Here is a 17,740-nt window from a genome sequence, read left to right as displayed (position 1 = left end):
AACAACCAGCCCACTGGAAAAGATGATGTAAAAATGACGGCAGACGTGTGAGTTGCAGCCTGGCACCCAGAGCTGGCACGCCGCATATGCAGCAGCAGCAAGAGGTACGCAGTGCTGAGCAGGTCAGGCTGTGTGGTGACAAGGAGTGCACACCGGCTCCGACACCGGCGGCTTTTTCACCCTAAAAATAGACAGGACGGGAGCATCGTGTTTAGAAAGATTCGCATGTTTCTGATGCAGAAACCCGCGTGAGTCTCCCAGCTGTGGTGAGTGCTACATTCCAGCAGCCGCTCAGCTGTTTCCAGCCCAGGTGTTCCAGAATCACGAGCTAGAAGTCAGGAGCAAAAGGCTGGAATAAAACTCATCACATTAATAAATACGTGAATTTGGGAGGCTGGAGATTTGGCTCCTGGTTTCTGAGCTATTGCGCTGTCTTCACTTCGTATGTTGAAGCTTTTCTCCACAATCCTGATGGCTAGAAACTGTGTCGCCAGCATTTAGACACTGCGTCTCGTTAAAATCAATCCCTTTTGAGGGTCTGGGCCTTGTGTCCGTTTTTAAATGAAAGCTGAGATTCTCCTGACTTATCCGTAGCAGGAGGCTTTAAGGACAACTGCAAATATTGCAGGACACTCGATAAAAGTACAAGTCAGACATGCAGCTGTTTAATTCATTTGCACTATCGCTGAGACAGTAAAACTACATGACCTGTTTGACTTCTATTTAGAAAGTTTCAGCGGGGTCGCTGTGTTAGTCTAACTTTAAAAACGAGTCGTCCTGTGGCACCTTAGAGACTAACAAAAATACATATAGTATCGTGCGCTTTCATGGGTGAAACCCACTTGCTCAGATGAGCTGGAGTGGAAATAACAGAAACCAAGATATATAGCAGAAGTAGTACCTGTCAATTGTCGGACCCGTGTTAATAAGGCTAATTAAGTGGGCTGGTTGTGTCCCCTTCATGGCCTTTGATGTGAAAATGTGGAGGTTAAAGGCAGGGGAAGTTGGCTTTGTAGGGTGTTAACCAATTAATGTCTTTATTCAAGTCCTGTAGTAGACAGGTAACTGCTTTTCTGCGCGCGCGTGCGAGTGCGTGCGTGTGTGTGCTAGTGCGTGCGTGCATGTGTGTGCGAGTGCGTGCGTGTGTGTGCGAGTGCGTGCGTGTGTGTGCGAGTGCGTGCGTGCATGTGTGCGTGCGTGTGTGTGCGAGTGCGTGCGTGCATGTGTGCGTGCGTGTGTGTGCAAGTGCGTGCGTGTGTGTGCGAGTGCGTGCGTGCATGTGTGCGTGCGTGTGTGCGCGAGTGCGCGCGTGCATGTGTGTAGTTGTTTCTGTTAGAGAGAGAGAGAGAGTTGTTCCTAATTAGAGTTATTTACTGGGCCCCCTTTGCCCGGTGTCAACATGTTGGATTTTGTACATCAGTGGTGGGGAACCTCAGGCGCCACGGACAGATGTGGCCCCCGTGGCTCAGGGCCCCCCCCCGCATTGGGGAGGCTGCACTGGCGCTCCGGCCCCTCACTGCCCACCACGGGGCTAGAACCCACAGAATCCACTAGCTTGTGCCCCCCAGGCTCTGGTGTGTGGGGGAATGCGGGGGAGGGTCTTTCTCCTCGGTCAGGCACCGCGTCAGGGAGGATCTTTTATGCAGCCCCCGGATGGATTTTTCTGTGGTCCGTGGCCCCCCACCCAAAAGAGGCTCCCTGCCCCCGTTCTGCGTTATGGGGAAATGGTTCGTTCCAAGCAGCAGCAGAAAGGAACCCCCCCCCCCCCCCCGGCTGCTTTCTTGGCGCTGCCGGCTGTTCTTGCAGGGTGGGCAGTGGTTCTGGCAGCTGGCGCCTGCCTGAGGTTCACGGCGGTGCCAGCCGGGGGGCCGTCCAGACCTGGTCATGCCAAGCGCGACGGGCACTGGCAGCACAGCCTGCGAGCTCTTAGCCGCAGGGCCCTTCGCCCGCACGCTGGGCCGCCGGCTCGGTTCTCCGCACCCCCTCTCCTCCGCGCCGGTTCCCACGGGGTTGCTCCTGTTCACACGCCAGCTCCTAGGCCGGCCTGTCCGCACCAGCTGGGTCAGGGAAGGCCGGGCGTGCCCGTGCTGGGAGCAGAGCGCTGGGTGCTGGTAAGGAAGGTGGGGGGAAGTCCTGGCTCGGATTCCCCGCTGGGGTAAAAGGGCAAAGCATTGAAGCCAATGCCCCGGCGCCCGTGCGGCTCGCGCTCTATTCCCATAGCCACTCCAGAACCCAGCCCACCGCCCGTGGCCCCTCATCCTGCGTTGGCTGTCTGGTCACTCCCAGGGTGGGTGGAGGGCGGGGGGGCAGGACTCTGAGGGTGTGTCAGACTACATGCCTCTGGCGACGGAGGCATGTAGATTAGGCAACCCAACATAGGGAAACGAAGTAGCGATTGAAATCATCGCCGCTTCATTAAAATTAAAATGGCTGCCACGCTGAGCCGATCAGCTGTTTGTCGGCTCAGCGCGGTAATCTGGATGCTCCGCGGTCGACAGCAAAGGCATTTTAGCCAGGCTGGACCTAAGCTCCATGAATCTCTCTCGCTCTTTGAACCCTGTTAAAGTCCCGGCGGCTGCTGCCCGCAAGGGCCACATGTGGAGCCACGATCCTGCCTGGGGCTCCGAGCGTGGAAAGCCGCGTTTCTTACCCTCCCTATGGCCTAGAGCAGGGCCAGCGGCTTCACACCCCGACTGGCCTGGCAGTGCCCCCAGCGGCCGGAGGCATGTACCAAGTATTGCTCTCCCGCGCGGGAGGCGGAAGTTACGCTCCTGGGGCAACGCGGCTCTTTGCTCGGAGAGCCAGACCGGACCCGGGACTTTGCAGCAGCTGTGTGTGTGGGGGGGAGGGAGGGATGATGTACGGGATGCGGGGTCAGTTTTTGCTCCCGGGATGGTACAGGCAAAGGGCTGGTGATGCAGCCAGCACGCTAGCGATTGGCTACCTCCCTGGCAGGCCACGCCGGAGAGATCGCTCTTTCCTTATCTGATCAAATTAGTGCTCCAAGTGCCATTAATACCCTGTCCTGCTCCTCCTCCGCCGGGGAGCATGGCCGTTCGTGTTGTCCCCCCGGAAAGCCAGCTGCCTTCTGCCTGCGGCGCTAGGCCCGTGCAGCGCGGCACCGAGGCGGTTGATGTGTCTGCCGAGGCAGTAACGCCCCTCTGAGCTTTGCAAAGGCTCGTTTGATGCCACCGAGGCAGCGCGCTGCTCCCCAGGCCGGCTTCCGGCTGCGAACCACCTTCGCGTCTGTCCCCGAGGGCCCCTAGCCACTGTGAGCCGACAGAGCTCGCGGCTTGCAAGGACTCTAGCACGCTCAGCCCGGGAGGGCCACGTGGCACTGCTAGGGGAAGTTCACAGCGACAGACGCTTGCTCGCCGCGGGTGGCAGCCACGTTTGCTGGCAGGCGCTGCACAGAGGGGTTGTCGGTGGCCAGGCTGGGCCCGTTGTTCTAAAAGCGAAGTCGTGGCCAATTGTTCTTCTCTGCAGTTAGATGAACTGGCTGCATTTCCCCTCCCGCCCCCCCACCCAAGGGCCTCTTTGCTTCTCTCCCGCTGTGGGTCGGGGGAGCCGCTGGGTGCAGGGAAATGAGGTTACTCTTTGCAGGGAGGGGGGTCGTTAAGAGATCAAGCGAGGCAAAAAAAAAAAAAAAAAAGGCATCTTAAATCGCCTTCCTGCTGAGAGAGGCTGAGCACAGACCTGGCTAATCCCAGCTCTGCCACTGACTAGATGGGTGCCCTTGGGCACATCACCTGCCCATGCGCTGCCTCGGCTTGCCCACCTGAGAGGGGATCGTTTACTAGCTAATAACGATGCCTGTAGAGCTTGGCCTTGTAAAGTGCTTTACAAAGGCGGGGGGGGGGGCTAGCCACCCCCACCGTGTGCAGCGCCAGCATCGCAGCCCAGAGCAGCACCCAGGCGTCCCGGTCTCGGGGCGCGGCGGGTGAGCGAGCGGCTGTTTGAGCAGCAGGCTGGGGCCCCGTCCCCGCACTGACGCTGTTGTGCCCCCCTTGCAGCTCAGTCCTCGCTCATGGCCTCTCCGCAGACCGAGGAGTTCTTCGATCTCATCGCCAGCTCCCAGAGCCGGCGCCTGGATGACCAGCGGGCCAGCGTAGGCAGCCTGCCCGGCCTCCGCATCACTCACAACAACCTCGGGCACCTGCGCATGGAGGGGGATGCCCAGGAGCCAGGGGACGAGTTCTTCAACATGCTGATGAAGTGCCAGGTAAGCAGCTTGCTCGCTGCACCGCCCCCGGGGGCCAAAGCCCGCTGCTCCTGGGGCCGCACCTGGGTGTCCTTGTAGCCTAGAAGGCTAATGGCATATTGGGGGCATTAGGAGGAGCGTTGCCAGCAGATCCAGAGAAGTGATCATTCCCCTTTATTCGGCGCTGGGGAGGCCACATCTGGAGTAGTGCGGCCCGTTCTGGGCCCCCCACGTGGACGCATCGGAGAGAGGCCAGCGGAGGGCAACAAAAATGATGAAGGGGCTGGTGCTTGTGGCTTACGTTAGAGAAGGAACAGGCGCCCCGGGAGCGGATGGGGTAGACGGATCTGCCTGTTGCCCGCGCACGTTCACCTCGGGCCCCCGACACGGCGTCCCAAGCAGCTCGCCCCGACCACGCCTGGGCCGTCTGATTGTTCTCTCCGCTTCCAGGGCCAGGGGGGTTGGAGAGCAGCCTGCAACTCCCTGCAGGGAGGTTCCAAAGAGGCTGGAGTGAGGCTGCTCTCGGGGTGGCAGACTGAGGAGCAAGGGTCCCAAGTTGCAGGGGGGGAGGTCTCGGTTGGAGATTAGGAAAAACGATTTCCCTAGGCGGGTGGGGACGGGTTCCCTAGGGAGGGGTGGAATCTCCATCCCTAGGGGTGTTGAAGTCCCGGCCTGACAAAGCCCCGGCTGGGCTGATTGAATTGGGTTGGTCCTGCCTTGGGCGGGGGGCTGGACTCTGGCTCCTGAGGTCTCTGCCCGCCCTGGCGTTCTATGATCCATGCCAGCTCACTCCAAAGCCTTTTGCCATGACAAGCCCCTCCCCGCCCTGGTGGCCTTGGGCCCAGGGTGGGAGTCTCGCCGGCTCCTTGTGGCTCCGCAGGGAGCTCGCTGTGCCCCCCGCAGGCTAACGCCAGCCCCGGAGGCACCCCCGTTTCTAACACCCATTTCTCCTCTCCCCTGGGCCGGGCTAGTCGTCCCGGATCGACGACCAGCGCTGCGCCCCGCCGGACGCCGTCCCTCGTGGCCCCACCATGCCCGACGAGGACTTCTTCAGCCTCATCCAGCGCGTCCAGGCCAAGCGCATGGACGAGCAGCGGGTGGATCTGGCTTCGGCCCAGGAGGAGCAGCAGCAGCCACCCAGCTCCAGCTAAGAACGGGGGCGCGTGGAGGAAAGCAGTGCTGAGCCCGGCTGCTCCACGGCGGACGTTCCCCGGGGCGGAGCCGCTCTGCCCGGCGAAGCGGGGGTGTGGAGGGGGCGGGGGGGTCTCCTGCCCCTTTGGGGGTGTCTTTCCTTGGACGAGGGGCCAGGGACAGTTTTTTCTATACGGCTTTTTACAGGCAAAGGAGGACTGGGCGCCAGCCCAACGGCACGGCTCCCGCCAGGCTGGGGGCCGGCGGCCCAGGGCACGTGCCAGGGAGGTAGCTGGACAAGTGGCTGATGCGCAGCTCGGTGGGGGGAGAGGCGTCTGGCTGGGCTGGGGCCCTTTGCCGGAGGCAGGGGGCGACCCTGGAGACGCTGAAGGGGCCAGAAGTTAGAGCCTCCCTCGCTCCCAGGCTGCAGGCCCCCACCCGCGATGTATTTTATTTCTGCCACCGTCTCTCTTCTCTGGACTTCTCCCTCCTCCCTCGCCAGGGGCACAGCAGGAGCCAGGGGAGCTGGATTCTGCCTGGCCTTGCCCAGGGGTGCCCTGGCACCGTTCCCATGCCGCCGCGTGAGCCCCAGTCAGCTGCCCCCGCGCCTGGCAATGTCTCTGCAAACGGAGCAGCCCCTGAAGCTTGCCCAGGAGGCTGCAGCTAGCACAGGCGTGGCCCCCTGGGGAGCCTCCGGGGCCGGGCGCGGAGCGCTGTGGTGCTGCTCGATGTGGGAGCCCGGGTCCCCGGAATCCCTGGTGCTGCCCCTCCAGCTGCTGGCCTGTGGGACCGAGCTCTGACCCCCGGGGCTCACGGCCAGCAAGGCCAGGTGTGAGGCAAAGCAGCCAGGGCTAATCCAGGGTGCAGCGGGAGCCCCAGGCCTGGCCCTGCGGCCCCCTTCACCACCCTCGACACGCTGAGCCGGCCTCGCGCACGGCCCCCGGCTTCACCCGCTCCTTCCTCCTCCCCGCGTAGCGAGGGGCCTCCAGCCTGGCAGGCCCTACACAAGCACCCCAGCAGCTACTGGCAGTGAGGGGAGCACCCAGGGAAGGGGCAGACTGGGGTGGGGACTGAGAAACAAGCCCCTGAGCCCTCCCCGAAGGCGGCTCCGCTGCTCCCCCGCTTTGCTGGGCCGAGGTGCCGCGTTGCAGCGGGGCCTGGCGGGGCGGAGCTGCACCGGGCCTGCCTTGGGCCTGGCCAGCTCCTGAATCTCCCCCGGGCCCGTCCCTGCGCCCCCACTGCCCCCGCGGCGGAGCGGAGGGTTCTCCGTGGAAGAGGTCCAGCGGCGAGCCCCTCCGGCCAGCTCAACGGCACCTGCCCTGTGCCCCGGTCCCAGCTGGGAGCAGGTAGCATCCCCCTCGGTGCTGCCCCCTTGCTCTGCCCTGCAAGGCCCCCTGCGGAGGCCGTGTTCAGTGAGGGCGCCAGCGCCGGGGTAAGAGGCCGCCTTGAGCGCCCAGCCCTGGTGGTGGATTTGTGCCTCCAGGGCCCCCCACTGCGGCGGGGGCTCAGCTTGCGGCCGCCTGACGTCTTTGCCATCTACTTGAATGTCCGAGCGTATTTATTTTTCACGTGTGCAGTTGCTAACGTCGTTCGAAGGGGGGTTTCCACGCACCCGGTACTTGGGTTTTCCTTCAGAAATAACCTGCCAAATGATTTAATATATAGAAGGGCGTCGGGCGCGGGGGGGCGGGGAAGGGGTCGTGCTTAATAAACACTTGTGGTCCAAACTTCCAGCGGAACGTCCTGATTCGTCACAAGCCCCCCCGGCCCCCCCCGGGCTCAGCACTCCCAGCCCCGGAGGGAGGAACCGGGGGTGGGGGGAGAGGCGCTCGGGGGCAGTCCAGGAGCAAGCGCTCGCAGCCTCCCCTCTGCGTGGGGCGTTCAGTGCGGACCCCCAGCCCCTGCGGCAGGGCTCCCAGGGCGCGGGAACGGGCCAAGGGCCAGGGTTGGAGCTAGGGCTGGGCCGTGGCAGGGCGGCTGAGGCTGGCTGCGAGGTGCCAGAGTGTCCCACTGCGAGCAGCCCTCCCCCGACAGGCAGCCCCTCCCCCCGTGCGATCCAGCCCCAGGTGAGGGGCGCACGGAGCCAAGCCCCCTCCCTCGACTGCACCGCTGTCCCAGGACAAAGGGTCGGGGGCTGCCGCTGAGCCGCTTTCTCACGCCAGCTCCCAGGCCCGCACTCCTCCCTCAGGCAGGCAGCCTGCCCAGCCAGGGGGTGCCACGGCGATTCCGCCCGGCCTGCCACGCTGGCCTCTCGCTCCTCTCCGGTGCTCAGCATCTGCCGGGGTGGGCGCGCCGAAGGCCAGCAGTGGCACCAGAATGACCGGGGGGGCTCCCCGGGGCGGCCACCTTCTGCTGGCTTGCGTCAGCCACGGGACACGCGCCGTCCTTCAGCTTTCAGCACGGAGCGGGTGGCGTTGGCCGGTGGCGCTGAGGGCAGCCCCCGCGGCTGGGTGCGGAGACCCACACGCCAGCCCCTGGGCGCGCTGGGCTGCTAACGAGGAGGCTGGGGGCCGTTGAGGAGCCCCACGGAGAAGGCAAGCTAGAGACATGAAGCAGAAACTGGGGTAAGTACAGGGCCCACCCGCCTTACAGCGAGCCCCCCCTACGGCCCGGAGAGCCCCTGAAGCAGGCCTGCAAAATGCGACTGCTTCTGGGGAGGAGGGCAGTCCCAGATCCTATACATTGCTGCCAGAGCCCTGCGCGGCGCGCTCCTGCCAGTGCGGAGGGCTGCCCGGGTAGGCAGGGCGAGGGCGAATCTGTCGGCTCCGCTGCGCTGAAGGGGAGCGGCAGGGCCGGGGGAGCTCGCGCAGCGAGAAACCTGGCGGTGCCGAGGCTGCGGGGAGGGAGGTGGCAGATGTGGGGGCTGGCCGAGGTTAGTCCCTCCTCAGGCACGGTGGAGTTTCCCCTCCTGCGAGGGGGGCAGGGGGCTGAGATCAGGGCAGTGCAGGGGGGGCTGATCCGCTAAACCAAGCTGTAACCCCTTGATAGAATGGACACCTGCCCCCCCAATGCCAGCACCTAGGAGCCCCGCTCAGGGCCCCCATAGCAGCGCTGCTCCTGCCGGGCCAAGGGGGAACCTGGACCAAAGCTGCAGGCTCTGGGGCAGGGTTCGCCGGCCCTGGGGGGGGCTAAGGGAAGGGGGGATGGGGTTGGCTTTCTGCACTGACTCCCGGCCCTGGAACGGGGAGCCCCCCAGCTCCTCTACACGCGGGGGGGGAGGGGGGTGCTCAGCAAGGCCGGGCCCGGCTGTGGAGGCTCAGAGCTGCCTGTGTGCTGGGCTGGGACCCGTTGTTCTCCGGCCCAGCAGTGCCAGGAAATGCGACTGCTTCTGGGGAGGAAGGCAGCAACTCCGGGGAGGTTTTGGACGAGAGCAGCAGGGGGAACAATGTCTCTGCCAAGACGGACCAGAGGCTCTGGGCAAGTGGACGTGGGGGGCCCACGGGGGGTTCAAGGGCGGTCGTGTAGTGCAGGCCGAGGGAAGGTGACTGGAATGTCAGGGCGCTCGGGTTACGGCCCCACAGACGTGCTGGCGGCGGAAGGGCGGTGGAGCCGCCTGGTTGGCCGGACTAGGAGCATTTTCCCCGATGCAGCCCCCTCCCCCACGAGCCCGGTCTTACCCCGGCTTCGCCCCCCCCCCCCCCGGCTCTCCCCACAAATGACCTGCTGTCTGTCTGGCCACTGCGCCACCCCAGTGTGTGTGGGGGGGGGGGATTCTAACATTCCCGGGGGCTGTAAACAGCTGGTACTACAGCTAACCGGTGAAACGATTCCCTTAGCGGGCTACTTCGGCACAGCCCTGCCGGCCGGCCCAACGCGACCCGGGTCCTGCTGGCTGACCCAATGCAGCCGGGGCTGCTCCGGCCTGGCCGGCCCCCCAGTTACCCGGTAAGCCTCATGCTAACTGGGGACCCTTTTCCAGCCCTACCTCCGCGTGGCCCCTCCCTGCCCGGCTACAGCTGCAGAAATCCCTGGGTTGGTAGGGCTCGGCCTCCTGGCCCCACGGTCGCCCAAGAGCTACCACGGGCCAGACCCCGGCCCTGGCCCCGGCCCCGGCCTCGCTCACCAGCGTGGGAGCCTTGCACGGATTGGCGTGGTGCAAGAGAAGCGTGCGACGGCTCCTCCGAGGAACCAGGCGACTCCCCCCACCCGTGCGGCTGTCACTGTCGTGTTCTTCCTAGACTGGCCGTGGGGGGCGGCTGCAGCGCGGGGGGGGGCTGGGTCGCCAAGGCTGGGGCTAAGGGGTGGAGAGAAGCCGTCCGTCCGTCCGTCATGGGGGGAAGTATCCAGGGCATCCACAGCCCCCCCCCCCCCCCAGCTCCTAAGGGTCCCAGGCTGGCAGCCCCCTGCACTGCCTGGCTGAGGGCTCTGCCAGGGCGACACCTGCTGGGCAAAGCGGGTATAACAGGAGGGCTGCACAACCCTTCGCACCAATCCCTCGTGCGAGGGTGGGCAACCTACAGCCCAGGCTGGGGGGAGGGCGAATCTGGACCCCGACTTGCCTGATCTTGCCCCCAAAGTTCAGGCTGCCCCCCCCCCGGCACTGGGCACCCAGCCCCCGCAGCCTCTAGCCCGCTCCTGCAGCCTCCCACCCCCCCGCCAGCCCCCCCCACCCCACTTTGCGCCTGATGCCTACCTCCTGCCCAGGCCATGCACCCCCCTTTGCTCCTGCATCGCCTCCCACCCAGCTCCCCCGTGTCCCCCCCCTTTGCTCCTGCACACACACCCTGGCCGGCTCCGATCCCGCTGCCCAGCAGCCCCCACCCAACAGTCTGAACCCCTCGTGTTTCGCCCCACCCCACAGCCATGGTTGGGGGGGTTCATACAACCTACCAGCCTGGCCCACCCTCGGGTCTCGTGTGCAGCTCCCCCTCCCCGCCCCCGACTGGGGCAGCAGCCCCTCAACCCAAAGACGGGTCCCTGTCGCCCCCTAGTGCTTACCCAGGGTGTTTCACCTGCAGCTCGCAAGGCACGTTCCCCCTACTGCTGGGCACAATACAGCCCTTCAGGGAGCCCCCACCCCCACCCCCTCCAGGGAAGCAGCCCCCGGCTCCAGAGTCCAGTTCCAGAGAGGTGGGACCCAGGTACCCAGCGCACACGGGCTGACGCGGGTCCTGTGGCCGGTACCGCCGGGCGCCGCAGACGGCCAGGCCAGCGGGCAGAGCGTTCACCCTCCAGGGCTGTGCTGGGGCATTAGCACTGGTTCCTGGGGGGGGGGGGGGGGGGGGGGGGGGGCTAAACGCATCTAACAGCCCCTCCCTAAGGCTTTTAGGGCTCTGGGCCCCTCCCCGGCTGGAGCGAGTCGCCCGGCACCGCTGCCTTCGGAGCCACTTTGGTTTGCAGCAGCGGAGGGGGAGCTGGGCGCTGGGTGGTGGGTGGGGGGGGGGGACAGGGCAGCTGGTGCAGGCGTGAGCAGGCCCAGCCGGCCCTCTGCTACCGTCCCCCCACCCTGGTGTCAGGCTGAGAGGAGCCGATAGACAAGCATGGCGGGGGGTCCAGGGGAGGCCAGGGCCTGACAGGCCGACAGGCAGTTCCCTGCCAAGGTCACAGGCTAGCACAGCAGCGGGTCACACCGGGGCGATGCAGCCTCCTGGGGCCGGGCGCGGGACGCTGCGATACCTGGCTTTGAGCCCCTGATCCTTCCTGTTAGCCAGGCTCCTCTGGGGGGTGGGGGCAAGGGGGGTGGCTGGGCTGTGGAGCTCTGGGTTCAGTTCTAGGCAGTGCCACAGACTCTCCGTGTGAGGCCGGGCAACTCACCGAGTTGCTCCATGCCTCAGTTTCCCCTGTTACCGGGGGGGGGGGGGGGGGGGGGGGGGGGTAAAAGCACTTCCTTTCCCTCCCCCACCCCTTTGTTTCTTTTTATAAGCAAGCCCGTCGGTGCAGAGATGGACTCCGTACAGCGCCCAGTGCCGGGGGGGGGGGGGGGGGATCTCAACTGGGCAGGACTTAGCTCCCCACTGCAGGCGACAGACGTGGCGACTGGGGCTGATCCCCCCAGCAGCAGCGCCCAGGGGGACGGGCACACGCTGCCCATACGCACCACCGGGGGCCGCCGGGCCAAGTGGAGTCCCTCCAAGAGCCGCCCAAGCGGGCGAGCAAACCCCACCGGGGGGGTGGAAGGTCCCAGCAGAGGTGCGGCGGAGGGGGAACTGGGCGCCAAGGCCTGTGCTGAAGAGAAGGGGGCTCGGCAGTTCTCGTGTCCCGGGCGGGCGGGGCTCAGCCTGCAGCCAGGGCGAGGGGCTCTCTGGAAAGACTTCTAGGGACCAGGGCTGTGATGCTCTGGCACAGAATCCCCTGGGGGCGGAGGGGGAGTTTAAAATATATAATGGAGGTTGCTTATCCCCCAGAACTGGAAGGGACCTCGAGGTCATCGAGTCCAGCCCCTGCCCTCACAGCGGGACCAAGCACCATCCCTGACACATTTTTGCCCCAAATGGCCTCTGCGAGGATTGAACTCACAACCCAGGGGCCTGGCGAGCGCCCCTCCCTTTCTAGGATGCAGGAGGGCAGGCTGCCCTAAGTCTCATGCCGAGGGCTGCCGGGGTCGGGTTTGGATCCGCACAGTCCAGTATTGGAGCTTTGAGAAAGTAGAAATGTTGGGTATTGGCTAAATCCGATGGGATGTCGATTGTGACGTCCATTGTGACGTCATGCCAAGCGTGTCCCCTGTTCGGAGTGGAATCCGTGATACAAAAGCAGGGTTAAGCAAATGTAAACAGTCCCCTCCCCCCCCCCCGTAACTGGCGCTTCATTCCCACGGGGGGGGGGCTGTTTTTACCCCTCCTGCCCTGCCTGTGCTGAGGATCTGCCCCCTGCCTCGCCCCAGCACCGCGTCTAATCTGCCTGCAGCCGCTGCACCCCCCCCCCTGCGCGCCCCTCTTCCCCTTGGTACCCCTTTTAGCAAGAAATTTGCAAAAACTTTCTTTTTTTTTGCAGATTTCTTGCAAAAAGGGGGCAGGGCGAAGGGCAGGGGCTTCAGCCGAGCTACTGCGCATGCCCAGTGCCCCCTAAGTAGCACCGTCTCATAGGTAGCCGCTTTCTACGCAGTGCGGGGGGGGGGGCTGCTGCCGGACCCCCCCCCGCGAGCCCCAGCCCCTCCCGCCCACACCGTGTGGGGCCCACGTGATCCTTTGCGCCCCCAGCTGCGACCCACTTTGGGGGGCCCGCCCCATGGGTGGTTGGAGCCACCGCGCCCCCCCACAATGCTGGGGCGCCCCCGGCTGCTGCGCGAGCTCCCCACAGCCCCCGGCTTCCCCCCTGCACAGGTGAGCCCCCAGGGCAGCCCCACCCCGCTGCTCTGCACCTGCCTCGGCCATCTGCGCCCCCCCCGGTTTGCAAGGGGGCGGCGCCCAGCGCAGCCCGCAGGGGGCTGGGCAGAGTCCGGAGCCCGGCTCCCCCTGCCCCCCCGGAGCCGCGACGCGCATCCAGCCTGTGCCGGCTCCGCCGCCTCCCGCCCCCCTGCGAGCGCCACGGCTCCAAACGCGCGTGTGCTGCGGGGAGGCAGTGCTGCCTAGTGGTTAGACGGGCTCGTGCGCCCCGACTCCCCTGCGTGGCACGATTGGGGCCCCGCGCTGCCTTCTAACCAAACCATCAACTCAACGTCACAGGGGCCAAGCAAATAGCTGGTGCCTCAAACTGCAACGTGCCCAGAACTGTCATATAAGGCGGGGTGGGGACCTAAGGTCCAGGGGCAGCCCCTGGATCTGGGTCCCCAGGCTCCAGCCCCCCTATTGGGGAGCCTGTGCTGCTATTCCAGCCCCTCTGCTGTCCCCCTGTGGGGCCTGAGCCCCCCTAGGCTCTGGTGTGCCATGTGGGAAGGATCTTTCTCCTCCTCACTTGGAGGTCAGGTCAGTGAGGGGTTGCTTCGGTTTGGAGTTTTTTTGCTTCTCACTTGTGTGCAGCCCGACTGACTTTCCTGTGGGTCAGCAGCTCCTGCCCCCAAAAAGTTCCTTGCCCTAGATATAAGGAGGCAGGAAAACAAAGGGAGAACAGCAATATATTCACTAGCAATCGAAATACCAATTCAGGCTTCTCTGCAATTTGCTTCTGTCAATAGTGGATTTTCTTGCCCAATTAACTTCTCTGCCATGCAAATAGATACATCTCTTCCTAGAGCGTTTCTGGAACAGGCCAGTCAAATCCAATCCAGCACACACAAAGCATGGAAGACCCTACAGCAACATTGTTGTGGAGCTTACAAAAGCTACCACGGTGGAGTCCTGGCCTATAACTAAATAAAACTTAACTTATGGCTTGATTTTCAGAGGCATTCGATTCCTATTGGCTTTGAGGCCTCAGAAGCTCTTCACCGCCTTAGTCATTGTTAGTTTAGACCCGTGGTCCCCAACACGGTGCCCGCGGGCGCCATGCGCCCGCCAGGTGCTCGGAGCTGGCCTGGCACCGGGCACATGGCAGGGGGAGCACCGGCCCCGGGTGCACGGCGCATGGCGAGGGGAGCGCCGGCCCTGGGCGCACGGCGCATGGCGAGGGGAGCGCCGGCCCTGGGCGCACGGCGCATGGCGAGGGGAGCGCTGGCCCCGGGCGCGCGGCGCATGGCGGGGGGAGCGCCAGCCCCGGGCAAGCAGCTATGGGGGGGGGCCGCCCCCGGGCATGCGGCTATGGGGGGGCTGCCCCCCGGGGCGCAAGTGTCCCCGCCCCCTGGCGCCCGGCGGGCGAACGGCCACGCCCCCTGGCGCCCGACAACCTTGAAAGGTTGGGAACCACTGGTTTAGACTAACAGGCTGCGTCTAGACTGGCAAGTTTTTCCACAAAAGCAGCCGCTTTTGCGGAAAAACTTGCCAGCTGTCTACACTGGCCACTTTGAATTTGTGCAAGAACACTGACGATCTCATGTAAGATTGTAGGTGTTCTTCCGCAAATACAATGACTCTCCTGTTCGGGAAAAAGCATTTGCACAAGAGAGCCAGTGTAGACAGTTGAGAACCGTTTTGGGCAAAAAAGCCCTGATGGCGAAAATGGCGATCGGGGCTTTCTTGCGCAAAACCGCATCTAGATTGGCCACGGACGCTTTTCCACAAAAAGTGCTTTTGCGCAAAAGCGTCCTGCCAATCTAGACGCTCTTTTCCACAAATGCTTTTAACGGAAAAACAGATGAGAACAGCACGATGCTGCTAAAAGCCACTAATGCAGTGGGCGGTGCTTTGCTCCTCAGGACCCAAACACCTTAACAAAGACCAACCAGTTCCAGGCTTGGAACAAGAGAACCAGGCAGGACTCCTAAGCGATGTCTACACTCGTGGCTTCTTGTGCGAGAAATATGTAACTGAGGCTAAGCGTGGACTATTGCTGAGCCTCATTAGCATATCTAATGAGCTGCCATTTTTGCAGAAGAGGCTCTTGTGCCAGGAGCTGTCTACACTGCCCCTTCCTGTGCAATAAAAACCCTCTTGCGCAAGGCCGTGATTCCTGAAAATAATCTGCGTAGCGGCCTTGCGCAAGAGGGTTTTTCTTGCGCAAGAAGGGGCCGTGTAGACAGCTCCTTCCGGTACAAGAGCCTCTTCTGCAAACATGGCAGCTCATTAGGTATGCAAATGAGGCTCGGCAATATTCCACGCTTAGCCTCATTTGCATATTTCTCACGCAAGAAGCCGCAAGTGTAGACATAGCCCTAGTGTCATTTAAAAAATGAGGCTAGTTTTCAAATCACTTGCACGTGCAAGAGCGACGACGATCCCAGCTGTGAAAAACAACTTCCATGTGACTGGGCAAAGGTGAAGCTGCCCGGGGCAAAGACAGGAATAAACCACAGGACAAGGATTCACTGATCTTGAATTTATTTAAAAAAAAAAATCCAGAAAGTTGAAAGGGGGAGAGAAATGGCAAAGTCCGTCTCTGCCCAACGCAGGGCAGCGGGAGCTCTGCTCAGGTTGCTCCCTTGTCTCCAGAGTCCGGGGATCTTCCTCCACCTTCTTCTTCTGTCTCCGCAGCCGTCTCCAGGAGCAGTTCCAAGGAGTCCTCGCCAACCACACGTCTCACTTTCTCCCCTTTGGCTGCCAGGATTTCCTCAATGTTCCTGAACGACAAGTTAAAAACCACTAGTTACGTTGCCAAAGCGTCCGCGCAACTTTGCAGCTGAGGCGTAGGGGCGCTCCGCTGCATTCGGGTTTCGCTATTAGTGGGGATTCAAGTTCGGAAGATGGAGGTAACATTTCCCCTAGCGGAGCTCGTCCCAGTGGCCTACGGAGCAGATGAGATTACACAACCACATCTCAATCTGATCACTAATTTGGCAGCTATGGTTAGACCGAGGTCGATTTTCAAAGGAGTTCAAAGCCTTTGAAATTCAACCTCCCAGCCAGAGACTAGCAATGTTTCAATAAGACCTGAGGGAAAACAAAAAAGTAACATATCCAGCAATAAAACTGCAACCAGCAACAGTGATATCTGTGCAACATGCACCTTCTAATCTAGCTGTGTTCGCTACATCTCACATACTTGGTCTTGGTTGGGCGATTCCATTATTTACACCAGTGTCTCTCAATCTTTTTTATAAAGTACCTCTTTTTAAATATATATATACACACACACCCTTTTTTTAAAAAACAATTATAAGTTCCCCCAGTACCTACAGTTTTCAGACACACACTTTTTTTTCTTCCATTGCAACACATTTGTTTAAACAACTTAATCGTATAACCGAGCGGGAAATAAAATTTTGGGGTGTAAAAATTACAAAAATAATAAAGCGCTGTAAAACTTAGAACAAAAATTCAGGTTTCTCCAAACTGCAGTTGTTTTGAAGTACCCCCCCCCCCCGACTTCTCGAGTACCCGTCCCACTGGTTGAGAAGCACTGATTTACACCACCCATCTGCACCACATCAGAAAACTCAGCCGTTGGCATCCATTCTTTACAAAGTAGCTGAATCAGCCCAGCAATAACTCTCCTGCAGCATTTAAACCACCACTTACACAGCCTGTAAGAGACAGAACTCCGGTGTGCTGGCTAGATGGGGTTGGGCTGCGTTTTGATGATCGTGAGCAGGAAGAGCTGCTGTTATGGGCACTGACCTTTTCCCCTCCAAATCTGAAAACCATCCCAGGTTATCTGCTATGACGTGGTGATTCTTGCAACCAGGACACTTCACTATCACCACCCCGTTATGATATGCCTGTTTGGAAATCATTTTTGCCGACCGCGTATTGCAGACCTACAAGATGAACACAGTTACTTTCATAACCAAGTATCAGAAGGGTCGCCGTGTTAGTCTGGAGCTGCAAAAGCGACAAGGAGTCCTGTGGCACCTCATAGACTGACCGATGTATCGGAGCAGGAGCTTTCCTGGGCAAAGACCCACTTTGTCAGATGCAACGTCTGAGGAAATGGGTCTTTGCCCAGGAAAGCTCCTGCTCCGATACATCGGTCAGTCTATGAGGTGCTACCGGACTCCTTGTCGCTTCTTCATAACCAAGATGCTCAGATGCTTCACCCACCCTCCTCCCCAGGACTCCCCCAAACACCAACCTGCCCCAGATCTCCCAGGCTCCCTGTCTGCCACCCCAGGCTCCCCCTGTGCCCCCCACATCCACCCCAACCCCCCCTTCTGCCCCCCACATCCACCCCAGCCCTCCCAAGCTCCCTCTCTGCCCCCCCACACTCCACCCCAGGTTCCCCTTCTGCCCCCCACATCCACCCCAGCCCCCCAGGCTCCCCTTCTGCCCCCCACATCCACCCCAGGCTCCCCCTCTGCCCCCCACATCCACCCCAACCCCCCTTCTGCCCCCCAGCTCTCTCCCTCTCTGCCCCCCACATCCAGCCCCCCAGGCTCCCCCTCTGCCCCCCACATCCACCCCAACCCCCCTTCTGCCCCCTCTGCCCCCCACATCCACCCCACCCCAGCTGCCCCCCACTCCACCCCAGGCTCCCTCTCTGCCCCCCACATCCACCCCAGCCCCCCAGGCTCCCCCTCTGCCCCCCACATCCACCCCAGCTCCCCCAGGCTCCCCCCCGCACCCACCCGGCAGGTGAACACCAGCCCGTAGCGCGCGGCCTCCCCCTGCCCCAGGGCGCTGCAGAGCCGCGCGCGGCCGAGGCCGGGGCCGGGGCCGGGGCGCTGGGGCGGGGCCGTGGGGCTGCACGAGCCCCGGGCGGCCCCGCAGCGCCCAGCCGGGCCCCGAGCAGCGCCAGCCTCCACCCGGCCCGCAGCATCGCGGCCGCTGAAGCCCGGGCGGCCATCTTGGGTGTGGGCAGCGCGCCCGGCAGCCCGCCCCGCCCGGCCGAGAGCGGGGGGGGAGCCCCTGCTGCCCCCCCCCCCCCCGGGATACGGGCCCCCCCAGCGGGATACGGGGGAGGGGCTTTCCCTCCTGCAGACTCAGCAGCCCCCCCCCCACTGATCCGGGTGCCCGGGGCTCCCCCCAAATCCTAGCGGGGCCTCCCTCCCCCTTCTGCCCC

The 17,740-nt window shown here is 62.8% G+C and overlaps 2 protein-coding genes across 9 annotated transcripts in view; one reads left to right on the top strand and one right to left on the bottom strand.

Moving 5' to 3' along the window:
* Window positions 1-7,727, top strand: part of GPSM1 (G protein signaling modulator 1) — a 159,425-nt gene extending 151,698 nt beyond the window's left edge. For all 8 annotated transcript variants that reach the window (XM_075905594.2, XM_075905593.2, XM_075905590.2 and 5 more), the window contains 2 exons: window positions 4,014-4,222; window positions 5,173-7,727. In XM_075905594.2, coding sequence (XP_075761709.2) covers window positions 4,014-4,222; window positions 5,173-5,352 — 389 coding nt within the window. In that variant the 3' untranslated portion in view covers window positions 5,353-7,727. The remainder of the gene's footprint in view (window positions 1-4,013; window positions 4,223-5,172) is intronic.
* Window positions 7,728-15,106: 7,379 nt separating this feature from the next.
* On the bottom strand, window positions 15,107-17,548 carry DNLZ (DNL-type zinc finger). Its single transcript, XM_075905589.2, is given in 4 exon segments — window positions 15,107-15,362; window positions 16,360-16,499; window positions 17,307-17,389; window positions 17,392-17,548. Coding segments are annotated over 4 exon segments (507 nt in total). The 5' UTR covers window positions 17,525-17,548; the 3' UTR covers window positions 15,107-15,211.
* Window positions 17,549-17,740: the final 192 nt, after the last annotated feature.

This window comes from Pelodiscus sinensis, chromosome 23, assembly GCF_052426305.1.
Source record: "Pelodiscus sinensis isolate ZL-2025 chromosome 23, ASM5242630v1, whole genome shotgun sequence".
Classification (NCBI taxonomy): Eukaryota; Metazoa; Chordata; order Testudines; family Trionychidae; genus Pelodiscus; species Pelodiscus sinensis.
Note: the sequence above shows the minus strand (reverse complement) of the source record. Positions and strands in the feature narration are given on the sequence as shown.